Source organism: Amia ocellicauda, chromosome 4 (genome assembly GCF_036373705.1).
Source record: "Amia ocellicauda isolate fAmiCal2 chromosome 4, fAmiCal2.hap1, whole genome shotgun sequence".
Lineage (NCBI taxonomy): Eukaryota > Metazoa > Chordata > Actinopteri > Amiiformes > Amiidae > Amia > Amia ocellicauda.
In genome coordinates this window covers 2,873,458-2,887,408 of record NC_089853.1, presented here as the reverse complement: position 1 = coordinate 2,887,408, position 13,951 = coordinate 2,873,458, and the positions used below count along the sequence as shown (strand labels likewise).

The 13,951-nt window shown below is 38.8% G+C and overlaps 1 protein-coding gene across 2 annotated transcripts in view; it reads left to right on the top strand.

Moving 5' to 3' along the window:
* The window catches only part of elp4 (elongator acetyltransferase complex subunit 4), a 71,976-nt gene that overhangs the window by 17,173 nt on the left and 40,852 nt on the right, over positions 1-13,951 (top strand). For both annotated transcript variants that reach the window (XM_066700512.1, XM_066700511.1), the window contains exons 6-8: positions 2,700-2,784; positions 6,483-6,671; positions 12,774-12,882. In XM_066700512.1, the coding sequence (XP_066556609.1) occupies positions 2,700-2,784; positions 6,483-6,671; positions 12,774-12,882 (383 nt within the window). The remainder of the gene's footprint in view (positions 1-2,699; positions 2,785-6,482; positions 6,672-12,773; positions 12,883-13,951) is intronic.

Below are 13,951 nucleotides of genomic sequence, written 5' to 3'. Positions count from 1 at the left end.
ATTAAGGTATTAAATAAATACTTTGATCAATTCATCTTTAATAAGCATTTGCTTCCTTTATAGAGAATGAAAGTGGTCTCCATGCATATGGGAGTTCAAAAGCTGGTTTGACCAGCAAATACATTGGGGTAAAAAATAAACATCTAAATACAGTGACTGTTTTGTATGCTTATTTGCATTGTTGATATTGAGTTATATGTCAGTTTGAGGAAATGTGTTCTTAAATGGAGCAGTTGGATGTTGTTGATTCCAATTAAATTGTTGCTTTTAAAACATTTAATTGCAGCCTTAAACTAAAGCTTTATATATTTCTACAAATTAGCTATTTTTTGTAGTGCTTGGCTCTGTTTAAAGATAGAACTATGGGTCCCCACGACAGCCTCTTTTATCTTGTCTGCGTAAGGAAAATGTGTGCCAGATGTAAATATTTGTATTGTGACATCTCCCTGGGTAGCCAAACAATGGTAAAGAAATGACTGGGGTGTATTTAGACACACTGACCAGCATGATGGCTTAGCTCAGTGCTGAGACTGAGAGCTGTGGAGATCTGATCTGAACCACCCGGGAGAGGAGACGTCAGGAGGCCAGAGCACCGTGCCGTCCCATTCAGCTTTGTCCCCTTGCACTACGGTTGTAGAAAAAATAAACAAACAAAACAGATTCAATGATCAAATCGAATCATTCAGGTGCTGCCTGGGATGTTGGTCTAAAACTGCTGTAAGCTATGCTGTCGTTGAGTGGTGTACCTATCATTTCTTTGTACTGCTCTTGATCAGTTGATAATGGGATTGTGTTTCTCACAGCGAGTCGCCTGGGAAAAGACGGTCACTCGCATAAATAAATCCTAAACTTCATAGGTTCAGGTCAGGTTCTCAGAATGATGACAGTTTAATGTGGCAGATCAGCTGTTTGTCATATACTCGTAAGAAATTAAAGGCCATGCAGTGGGAACCAGGAGTGGGTACCAGTTATTTTGTAGCTTAATGTTAAAAAAACCTCCCGATTACTCTTGGCACACCACAGCAGAGTTGATATTAGAGATGGGAATACAATGAAAGGATGTGATGTATTAAGGAGAAAATAAATAGCCTCGGGACGGTTGTTTGTCTTACTGATTAAACTCTTCATGTGAGAGAGAATTACCTTTTTTTGTGGCTGCGGGTTGTTTTGTAAAGTGGAAGAGGTTGATACGAGATGAGACGAGATGAGCTAAGGTGAAGGGGACATTGATCAGGTGTGCCTGGCATAGCAGTTCATTAACTATGTGTTAATTATCTGTGATTTAACACAGAAATGCTGTGGTGGTGGCATCCTTTAAGTTGCTTCATTAAATCATTAATTTTCCTGGAGGTAAGTGAGGCTGACATAATGAAGCCATCTCAGTCTCAGCAGAATTTGCTTTTCATTGAGTGTCAGGGCCCAGAGGGAGTTAATAGCAGACAATCACAGCTGACGTCTGATGTTTTTAAATTGATTTGTTAATTTGAGTTATCAATATTTTCCATTAACTCTTTAGGAAGTAGCTGGCACTTTGTGAGCATATTTTAGTAAATATTAGTCAGACCCTTACACACACTCCCTGTTAAGGACACACAATCCTTTATTTCCACACAGGTCAATTGTTGGAGCTCAATAAAATAACAGCCGCAGCGCTCACAGTCCGTAAGAGAAGTAACCTGATTTTTCACAGCTTTAGAAGTCGTGAATGGTTCTTCCCTGTCGGGGAGTTCTCTTTTCAAGAGCTCTCTGCTTTAAATAACGGGTTTTAAAACTATTATAGTGTAAATAATGCTTCAGTCAAGCGTGGATTCAGTATTAGTAAATGAACACGGTGTCACCTCACCTCAAACACTGACTCACACTGGAGTGATGTTTTCGTGTGTCCCTAGCAGCTGTGCCATGACCTGTGATCACAAAAATGGCTCCATGTTCAACCCTACCCAGAGCTGGTGAAAACACACATACAGGCCTGTTTGGTTGTGATGATTTGTTTTGTCTTTCGGGTGTGTGTCTCCTGATTCAGTTATTGATGTGACCTTTTTTAGGTACAACTTCTACACAGACATCCTCTTCTGTTCTGTGAACACTAACAAGATAATTATCCTGAGGGTTTGGTTCATATACATTTTTCCATCCATTTTCCTCAGTGTTCATTTTTATTTAGTTTTTTAATTTTATTTCGGGGTATGAAAGATACACAAAGTACACAAATTTGAATCGTCTTTATCATTACAACCAGCTATAATATTCTCTGGGAGATGATTTATACACCAGAAATGACACTTATTTCTTATTCGTTTTTTGATACGTTTGTTATGTAAATGTAAATGTGACTGCTAGTTTAGATATGTATTTTGATATGTGTGTTTTTTCAACCAGTGGTTTAAGAGAGTTACTTAACTCATTACCTGACAGTTTGTTTTTTTGTTTTGTTTGGTTCTTCATTAACTGGTTTGTGCTCCTTTCCGGATTGGCAAGGCCCCTAAATCGGCATTTACTTTATAAAATCTCGGCATTGATCCATATTTGTACTGGATCCTCAGTTCAGTGTGGGTCATGCCAGTCTGTAAGACTTTGTTTCCCTGCAGGAAGAGGGATGTCGACTGTGACAGGAGCGCACCTCCATCCCTGGCGCGGCTCTCAAGCCTGTTTTAAAATCTGTTGCTCCACGTTAATCCTTTTTTTTTTTTCTTCTCCAGTCGTGTGAACATTGGCTACACCAAACTGCTGAGATCCATCCAGGGAGTCATTCGCAGGGAAGGATTTGACGGAGCCAGTCTCCAGGTATGAAGCGCCAGCCCTCGGCTTCTTCTGTAATCAAGTATCTAATGTTGTTTTCATAACACTCTGGGGAGGGCTTGAACCATGAGGGTTTAGAATAATCAACAGTGAACAAGCTGTTTCTAAGCACTGCTGAGGTAAACAAGCACCACATAGACATCGCAGAGGCAATATGCTAATTCTCATTAACTTGTTCTTGGAGTCTGTCACACCCTGCAGAACTTGGTTCCACTTCTTCACTGACTATAAGACCTAAAACGGGGACAACAAACAAACATGCCAAGTTCACATCAGGTGTGGCTGAGGTTTTGAAAGGATAAGACTCATGAAGCAAGAGGTTATGGAATGAAAATAAGAAAAAAATAAGAGTTGAGCACATAAATCAGGTGCTACCGAAGTGGAAAATGTGTACATTATTAAGATGGAAATGTAAAGCTTAATGGGTGCACGCTTAGGAAGACAGTGATATGTTATTTTAATATGTCACTCCACTGCTCATAGCTGTAATCTTGACAGTCTGTATATCCTGTCATTTCCAATCTGGGCCTGATGTTGTTCTTTGAAAATTAATAATTTATCCGGGTTTGTCTGGCTGTATTATTTGTATGTCTGAAACGTTCCCTCACCAGACTTCTGTTTTTGTTCCATGGAAAAGTATTCTTTTGAAATAAGACTTCTGACGTGTACTTGTTTACACATTATCATTTTTTAATTAAATCTTGAAGTGGAAGGTCGGCAGTCGCCTGACGTAATGGCTCCATGTGAAAGTGTAACATAGAGGAGGTTAGCTGTAATCTAAAAAATAAACATTTGTTTTAGAGATTTTTGTATTTAATAGGTCTTCCAATTAAGTGATCATTTCAGTCTTTTAAACTAATTTCTCTGCATGCCACACATATCTGGCAGCTGTAATAAATGCACATGTACAATCCCAAGATGTTTTTGCATACCCGCACAGTTTACTGTGTTCTTCCCAGCTCCAAAATCAATATTTATTCTTTCAAACGAACGATACCTTCACATACAGAGGAAAACACAAGTTATGGAGTAGCCCCCAAATGCCAAATAAAGTATACAACTCGGAAGCCGGATCCGTGTAATTAAGCCCACGCTTAGTATTAGTATTAGAATCAGGGAGTCCTTTTTGCATTTCTGTCGAGTAGTAATACCAGTGCAGCCCTTGGAGATGCTGGTGGTTTGGCATGGCTTCTGCGGGAGTGAAGTCCTTCCCAAGTCTGGGGGAGGGGGTGGGGGGAGTGTTGTGCAGGGCCTGCTTGTGAGTGCCGAGCTCCGAGTCTGAGCGAGGCTCCGGCACAGATCCGGGCAGACTCGTCCTCCCCGCCGCGAAGATGCCCCTCTGGGGAAGTAAATTGGTCCCTGACAGGCAGCGCTCCCCCCTCCCCGGCGTCGCCAGGGCAACAGGCATGTCATAACAGTTCCCACAGTATCGTGTGCCGAGCGACTCCTCCGGCACGGTGACAGCTCCTCTGAAGGCAGGAAATCGTACCGCGAGCAGAGAGCGAGTGCAGCAGTGACACCCACACCCTGGGAACCTCTCAGCCCAACGCTCGGCTCTCTGGAACAGAGTGAAACAATGTGGTTTATTTTTCTTAGATGCTGGCCTTTGATTTGGGATTTTGAGCTCGAGGTTAGCAAATCTTTAAAAAAATTAAATCGGAAGAAGTAAAAGTTGTTCATGCAGTGTGTCAATACAGGTTAATTAATGGCTAAATATGGAGCCGGTCCTGCCCCCAAGATGTAAAATATAACCTTTGTTGCGATATGTCGTCGTCTGAAGGACGCTAAAGGTTTTAGCTGGAGTTTAGACTGACAGAAAGATAAGCTATTAAGCTTCACTATGGACAGATAACATGCGTCCCTGTGAACCTATTAACACCTTGGGAGCTGCCTTCTATGCCAGCTCTTTGCAGTGTCAGCTTTTCATTTTCATTCTCTGCCATCGCTGTCCACAGTGAGCCGAGCTGCTGAAGGAGGCGCCACTGATGCCACTTCCAACAGTCTTCAGCAGGTGTAATCCAGCTAACTAGCTTCTTTACAATGTCTGATGGTTCAATTTACAGAGTCACAAATTAGACAGACAGTGATTAATTATTAAGACTCCGCTGTGCTTTTGGCTGAGTGTAACATCCAGTGCTATGCACAATGTAGCTTGGAATACATGCACAGCTCTGGAACATATTAAGAGACCACTGCAAAATTATCAGTTTCTCTGCTTTTACTATTTATATATGTTTGGGTAAAATGAACATGGAATGGAATGGCTGCCATACATATAGAGATGCTGATTTAAGAAAAAATAGCAGTGGTCTCTTAATTGTTTACAGAGCTGTATATATTTATTTACCTTCTCATTTATTGAAGACGAATATTACTAGCTTCACTGCTTGGATCGGAAATAAATTAACGTGGAACTGTTTAAATTTGCACACAATCAAATGGACATATATATCAGAGCAATATGAACTGAGCAGCCAATTCATATATAATATCCAACTGTTCTGCTACAAACTGGGCCTTAGTTCCAGAGCTCTGATATGGACTTCAATTAAATTATATTGGTATTTCAGTTGTAACAAGTTTAAGCATGAACTTGAAGTGTAGAAATATTGATCTCCTTTATAGCAGGAATTGATTGCCATACCTCAAGAACTTTTGGCCTAAAGCAGCTGGAGGCCTAGCAGACTGATCTTGTCTTGGCACTTCCTTGCTTGTTTTGTCGTCTTTTGCAAGAGTGTAGCTCTTATTAAGGCTCCACAGCCGCCTTGCCTTGTTGATGTGCCAAAAATGCAACTTGCTTTTGTAAGTCATCAGACATTTTGAAAGCAAGTCTAGACAGCTTCTCAAAATCTTATTGTCACCCTGTCCAGTGGCTCCTTCATTTAACAATCGTTTAATATGAAATATAACTGCGGTATCCCGTAAGCACATGAATAAGGACTGTCATTGCGTCCTTTCTATTTAGTGTTAGAAAATGCATCAACTTAAATCTGAAGGTCTAAAGTAAAGGACATTTCAGGTAGTGGTGACAAACATTTGAGATACATTTTCAATGTGGCTGTACTTTGTCTCAAACTGTAGGGAGCAGTTTTCAAACTTTTTTGTTTGCGGACCTTTGAATCTTGGAGCTCTCTGCAGACCACACAACATTATTTATGTAATAAAAGACATAGAAGTGCATAGAAATCAATATTACCAATAACCGCATGCTTTGTAACTTGTAAGATGATGGGTAATGTTTTAAAGAATAGCTAGAGTTTGTTTTCATATTTGCCAATTGCCATTTATATAAATTTACCAAGAGAGGAAATAAATGTTTTATTTTAAATTAATTAGTACAGTACAGCAAAAATAATTGTTATAATGTATCATTATAGTGAAAAAATCTACTTACACATCTGGGAGGTGGGATGTTTTATCGGGGGATGGCATGGCTCTTAAACATGAAATGCCACAGTTTCAATCCGTTCTTGAAATATATTTGAATATGCTCTAATTCCATAATAGACCTGGACTGTGTTCATTCACCCCCAGTTCTGTCATTTTTAATTGGTGTGGAGATACCAAGTACAACATTTAAAGCTGATCTCAACATCTAGGACAAAAGACACAAACACTCATAGTTTTAGTTCATATCTGTGTGGAGCGATGAGTAGATTATTACCTTTTTTTCTGTTTGTAAGAACAAGCCAAGAAGCATTCTCAGAATAGGAGTCCATTCTCTTGGATCGGCTCTATGGGGGGATGACATCTGTTGTGAGGAGAACCCACACTATCTCTACAGTCTTACAACGTTCCTGTACGGTCTGCGTGCTCTCCTCCGAGCTTCCCTGTCTGTCTGTCTGGTGACAGTGCCTTCACACCTCATCCAGGTAAGCCTTTCACTTCATATTATTGAGCTTATTTGTTTAGTATAGCTTTGGAAAAGTATGATATATCCTAATAGCATTTAAGGATGAACTCACCCAGTGTTTTGTGCAAGCACTGACTTAAAAGACGTTAATGCATTACATTAATACACTTTGTACGTCTACGTATGTCCTTCATCTGCATCAGTACGTTTTGAAGAATATGGAAAAGCCATTTGAGTTTTTTATTTCAACAACTAATACATTATTGTTGATACAGATGGCTTCCATGATTAAGAGAGTTTTGAGGAGCATAATGAGAAAGCGTCTACAGAAAATAATTCTTACTCGGGTTACATGAATGAGCCTTTGGATGTATTTGTAGTTAAAGAACCAGAGATGACTGTAAGTTTGAAATTTAAAATGTCCTGTAATAAAAATGGTATTTGGCTGGTGGTGGGATTCATTTATTAAATATCCACATATTGTTACTCCAGTCAGGGTATAATTGTGTTGCTCTTAGTGTTTTCTGCTATGTAGTATCTGGTTCCATAATCTGACATTTGTCTTTATATTATCAGTATTGTGTCTTCTAGGCAAGTTTTTAATGCCTCCTCAACGTATTCAAGCAAGGGTGTAAATGAATGCTTATTAACTCACTGAAATTGAAGGCCTTCTTTGTACAGCTTTGCTTCGTCTTGCTGATGTATTTGCTTTAGGACTTTAGTGCAAACAAATTATGTCTATTTATGGTACGAGAGGCTGGCTCAGTTTATAACTTGTGCGAAATCTCATCTGTAAACTAAGAATAATATTGATTTTAGCCTGGTCTTGAAAAGAGAGTTGAAATCACTGCTGATGGTATTAGCAAGATCTTGTCTTATGTGCTTCGTATAATGTTCAAAAGCCTCCTTACCTCAATATGAGAATAAAACTTAAACACACAATTTAAAGAGTGGTTCAGTGTGAAGCAGTGTGTCTACACAGAGTCTACAGCCAACTCCCTGGATAGAAATATGCAATAATGTCAGCAGCTATTTAGACTTCATGCTGATTATACTTTAGCTTGACCTCATTTTCTGTCGGCCAACCAGGGGACCATGTGGTTTTAAGAGTAGGAGAGTTGCACACAGTGAAATGGTTTTACATTTTTAATAAGCAGGGCGGTCGCATTTAATTCCCATTATGCCTCTGACGCTTCTCCTTGTACGCGGCTCGACCCTCCCCTGCCAAAGGTAATGGTGTCTGTCAGTCCAACCATTTCATAAATATATATTTTAATATATATCTGTATATATACACATGGTCATGGTTAAAACTTCAAGCCACAGCAGTTAAAGAGAAAGCCACCGAGTGAGCTGTCATTAGGAGGAGCGGAGCTGAGTTGTGCAGGGCTTTTCCGGCGGCCTGTGTTACTCTTTTCCCAGGGCCCCCGCTGTGCAGTTGTTCCACTCGCCAAGAAGCCTGTTAAAGAGTCCCCCAGAGCCTGTGTAAAGCCCTCCATGTTAATAGTTAATTGGAGAGGATGGCAAGATGAGAGGACAACCGGGCATGTGGGCTCGGAGGACGGAGCTGTACATTTAATGACAGCAGCTGTTCACATTGTTAAACAACCCTCTTGTTTTTTCAGGTTTTTTTTAATGCAGATCAAAAGAAGCAATAATTGAAAGGCGGGATGGGAAACATTCATAATATTATGTAGCACTTCAGAGGACGGTTTTCTTGTATGGCATTCGTTTATTGTTACCTCTGGAGTGTGTGTTTTTTAGTTGTTTTTTTTAAGCTTACATTTTTAGTCCTTGCAGTTTCTCAGAGAATGTTTCGCTGGTATGATCTTGTTTTGTAGGTGTTTTTACTTAATTTATATAAGTAATGCATTTATTTGAAAGAATTCTCTGTTATATATTCCAGACCTTATAATATATTTTAAAGTGTTCTCCCTCAAATATAACATGAAGCAAACCTCTTTCTTAAGTACAATGTAAATGAAGGGAAGTTTCTGATTAATGCCTGGACCATTTTTTAACGAGTACAGTAGAAACAAAGCTCATAATGAACATAGTTTCAAAAGCATAGCATCTTAAAGAACAATAACCTCATTGGGCTTCTCCTGGCACTAATACAGAGTATATGCCTTTGGGAAATTATTTGTCTAATGAAAAGTCAGTAAGAATAAACCTTATTTAAGCATTTCTCATGAGGGCTAATGAGTTTCCATTCAATGTGTTATTTTCCTTATTCCATTTGATATGTTTAAATATTAATCTCATGCAATATTAATGCACTGGTGCTCAGGCTACCCACTGAAAATAAGTGAAAGTGTAAGTGAAAAGATATTCATAAGAATATATATATATATATATATATCAGGCTTTTATATGCACTTTTGTGAGAGCAGTTAGCAATCTATCATTACTATAATATAATAACTCTCCTTAATTACAGTACAGTCCATGAAAGTAAATCAACTGAATTCAGATACGCTTTAAGTACTGGCAATTTAGTGTGTTTGAAAGCCAGATCGAGAGTATTAAATGACAGACCAAGGAAATTCTGTTAAATGAAACAGCCGGCCTTCTGTGCACTGTGCCGACTGGAGACAAAATTCAGCTGAGCATGGTGGAGCCTAGCTAGTTATCCACAAACAGGGGGACTCGATTGTTTTGACTTCGATTGTGCTCTGTGTACCGTTTACTCACTGCTAATTTAAATTCAGTTCATTAAGCATGTTGAATAATAGTTTTTATTTATTTATTTAATCAGTCGTTCATTCATTCCTTCAATCTTTACATCAACCAGTCGATCAATAATTAATTAATTCCTTCTTAATTGTCTTCAGGCATCTATTCTGAATTTTCTCTTAATCTCCTGTTCCACCAATCTGTTTTTTCTATTTATGGTTATTCATTGTTTTAAAATATTGACTCATTCATTAATTTATCGGTTTATCCACCTATTTCAAACTGATCCACCCCAAACGGCAGGCGGCCCCCCTCGGTGTCTCTTGTCTGCGGCCTGTGCTCTGGTGTGGGTCAGTGAAAGCTCTCCGCGCAGTGAGGGGAGAGAGTCATCTGTTAAGGCATATGGAAGCGTTGGCTGCTGGAGCAGGCAGTCTGTGGACGGCCCAGTGTCCAAACACAGGCACAACTGTTCTGCAAGCAGAAGGCAGGGAACCCCTGTATTCACCCCATTCGGAGAAAATTATGACGTTGTTAAAAACAGATGCCTGTTTATGTCTTAGCACTTTAATACTTGCTGAAACGATAAACCTCTTTAATTAGCAAAATATGAATTTTAATGCGGCTGCTGAAGAACACCGCGATGACATTATTGTGGCTGGCGATTTATTTACTGACTTACTCAATTCATTGATGGAAGTTTAATGTAAACAATGCAATGTTCTTAATACATAACACTAAGGACATATAATTTTTGTATTTACTAAATTTGATGTCATGAATTCTAATATCATTAGTCAAATACAAGTCATTTTCAGACTTATTGAATAATACCCCTGCCCTCTGTGTCTGCCACTCTGCTTTAATGCACAAGTCAAACAATACATTAGCCTTTTTAACTGTTTACACATTGGAGACAAATAATGAAAAATAAAAGCTCTGTGCCACAAATGTACTGCTTTCTATTAATTTTTAATTCGTCCAGCAAACCGTGCTGTCTGCTGAAAGCTTCCACAGAGTTGTTAGTGCCACAATTGACCTTAAAGTTTAATAATAACTCACTCATGAAGCAAGTGCCGCTTCAGCATTGTCGAGCCCACAGCAAAGGAGTCCTGGGAGATTTAAAAACAGCAAACCAAATGGCAGTCGAGGGTTCCTGGGATGGAGCCTTCTGGAAAGCTGGGAGCTGGAGTAGCTTTGCAGCCAGGTTTTAGATGAGAACAGTGGGGGAAAAGAGCTGATCCATCCTGCTCTGGGAGATGCTGGTTACTGGCCAAAACCCAGTAACAGAAGTCTGGTTAGTTTCTGAAACAGAAGGCACCACCTATTTAAAGTGTCCATAGAAAATCCCCCCAAAAAATGAAAACTACATAATTCGTTAATCCCATTTGATCTATTTTGTGTGCATCAGAAATAGATAAATATTTATCTCAACGTGAAGGTTTTTACTTTAGGTTATTATTGTAATATTTATACATGTTTTTATTTCCAGTGTATTTATACAGCTTTTGAATTGGATTGCTTTCTGATTTGACCAGTTCAGCTGAACCCTTGCTGAAGTAGTCTGTAAAGCAACGTAGGTTAAATCTATTGAACTTTGCGTGACTGTTGGTGTTGATTATTAATAGTGGAGTTTAACAGCTAACCATTTACTTAATGATAAGCAAACTTTGGCTTTTTAACATTTGGGGCTTGTCTTCCATATTGGCATCTAAGAGAATTACACTGGAGGCCACTAAACCTGGTTTCACGTTTGTGCTCAGTGCTCAGTTTAATGCATTTCTGTACATTGGAAGATATGAATTGCGTTGTTCTTCCATTCATTTTTTGATAATGTTAAGATTGCATACATTTGGAGAGCATGAACAGAGGTACCTCAAGTGTTCAATAATAATGAAGCCAGATCTTGACTGAAGGCACATTAATGTTTTAAAGTAGGACAAAAACATTTCAGTATGAAAATTATATAAGGGTACTGCAACAAACATAGAAAGGGGGCATTTGAAATATTTAAAACTGGGCCAATAAATAATTCAGAGAAGTTAGTCATGTGTTAAAAGTAAAGCAGGTGAGATCCTAGCCAGCAGAGGGAGTACTCTTCTGTCTTCCACTTTGATCCCATCACTTTCCCACCTGCCTCGCTTCTTTCCCAGCCAGTCTTCCATCTGGACCTGGGTCTGCCTGTCTGTTCCTCCTGACAGCCTGTAATTTCCAGTGTAATACAGGATTAGTCTAAGCAGATTTAAATCTTTAGCAGCACAAACAGCTGAATGCTCTGCTGAAGTGTAGTTTATATTACTATTTTGCATCTGATCTCACGGTCCTGTGTGAAACTTCCCCAAGTTTACCAACACACGCGTGTTGACATGTAAATAGTTCATGGTTTCCATACACTCAGTTAATGGATATATATACACACACACATAAATAAGTAATCATGTTTCTGCAGTTGTGTTACAAATGACTTTTTTTTTTCACGATTTGTGATTTCTCAAATGTATTAACTGTTTTTTCTTGATTAGTATTAATTTTTCATTCTCAGTAGAATAAACTTTTTTTCTTTAATGCTTAATGGATTAGTTTCACAAGAGTGACTAAGTATTGCATTTAAACACATGACAGATTTATTTGTTCCTATTCATCATTTAGGTGAACAAAAGGTACTAGATATTGCTCTGTTATATACCCACATAAAATAAGTGGGGCAAGCATTTCAGGTCAGTTCCACTTCATCCCAGTGTGTTGTCCTCTCTATTGTGCCCACACTGTGCCTGAGAGGAAAGGGGGTCGGCTGTGTCTGCTCGTCATGTGAACTGATCTTCAGTACACACAAGGTGAAGATGTGTGTCCTCTAGGACTGAGTACAGGCACGGCCACCTTGTTCGCTTCTTAAGCCACGGTCCCTCAGTTTCGAGTCGAGGACAGAGACAGGGCCTGGGAAGGGCACGGAGGACATTGTGCATGTGTGGTTTTATTTGTGTAAACAATGTGCTCTGAAAGTTAATACTCAATATTGTGCCAAATACACACACAGGCACCCACATGCATATTTATATATATATATACATATATATATATATGTATATGTATATATATGTATATATATATGTATATGTATATATATGTATATATATATATATGTATATATATAAATATGCATGTGGGTGCCTGTGTGTGTATTTGGCATATATATATATATATATATGTATATGTATATATATATATGTATATTTATGTCTATGTGTATATTTATATATGGACTTCTTATGGCTTGTTGTCTTTGGAAAGTCAGTTTCACTTGGGTGTTTCTTTTTCCACTTCACGCCTAATTCCAAGATAATGATGACCTAATTTAATTTTATTGCTGACAGCCAGAGACGCCACTTTAGCAGTGTTTTAATTACCTGTGCGCTACTTAAGCGTGCGTTCTCCTGCCCATGTTTTACAGAACAAAGCAATTATGGGACGTGTAACGAAGCTGTGCGATACGGTGATCGGTCTTGAATCATTCAGAGGCTCTGAGAGGGAAACCAACCCCCTGTACAAGGACTATCACGGTAAGCCTTCGCCTCCACGGGCACAAAGACCCCGGCTCTCGGACACTCCTCTGTTGACCTCTAATGGGTCCGTCTTCTAAAAAGTAGTAATTGATTTCATTTCAGAATCTGCATTTTTAAGTGCGCCCCCCCGTCCCCTTCAAGCCCCGTCTGCCCCTCCCTCTCTCTTTCTCCCTCTCCCTCTCTCACCATTCAGCAGTGGATTGGGCTGCTCCTATACAAAAAGTGCATTAGGGCTAAGAAGGAAACATGGCAACTCCTCGCATGTTGTCAGGACAGATTAGTGAGACATGACTCAATCAGACGTGCATCTTCGCAGACGGGCTTTGGGGAATTCAGATGCAGAGGACGCCTGGCATTCATCTGGCCTGCGGCCCTGAAATGTCAGGAAATCAATATTTTAATGATATTGAACTACACAGCTCAATATTGTTTAGATTTAACAGTAATAATGTATTAAACTTGAATAAGTAGAAAGTTGTTTCGGGGTTGGCAATGAAAGATAAAGCCTATTTGCGATTTGTTTACCGGAGACCCTGCTGTGTGTCACAGTACTTTTTTCTGAAGATGATAAAGGTCAGTTTAAGCAGGGGAGATATTTTTAGCCTTTGTCTTTTTTTTTTCTTTTTTTTTTTGCGTTTTGCTTCTTTCAAGAAAATATAATGGTCTGCGTTCTATCAGCAGGAAATGGGTCTGTAATGTTGATTAAAAATATTTTTTAGAAGGGCTTTAGTGTTTTTTATGACTAATGAAAATAGCCAGTGATTATAAGAAGTGTGGAGTAACCGAAACAGGACCCCCCACACATTTAAAAATAAAATAAAGATGTAAAAAACAGAAAAGGTTTTTTGCACCATCCTCTCACTGTATAAACAAGATATTTATATATATATATTTTTTTTCTTGTGTTCTACAGAATAATTATACAGAAAATGAATTCTCTTGTCAATATATTCTTAGACATCCACTAAAATATAGTATTTTGACCGTTTCCTCTGTTACAGATGACGAAATGTATAGCTCTGCTTTAGCCTAAATCGAAGATATTATATTAAACCCCCTGCTATAT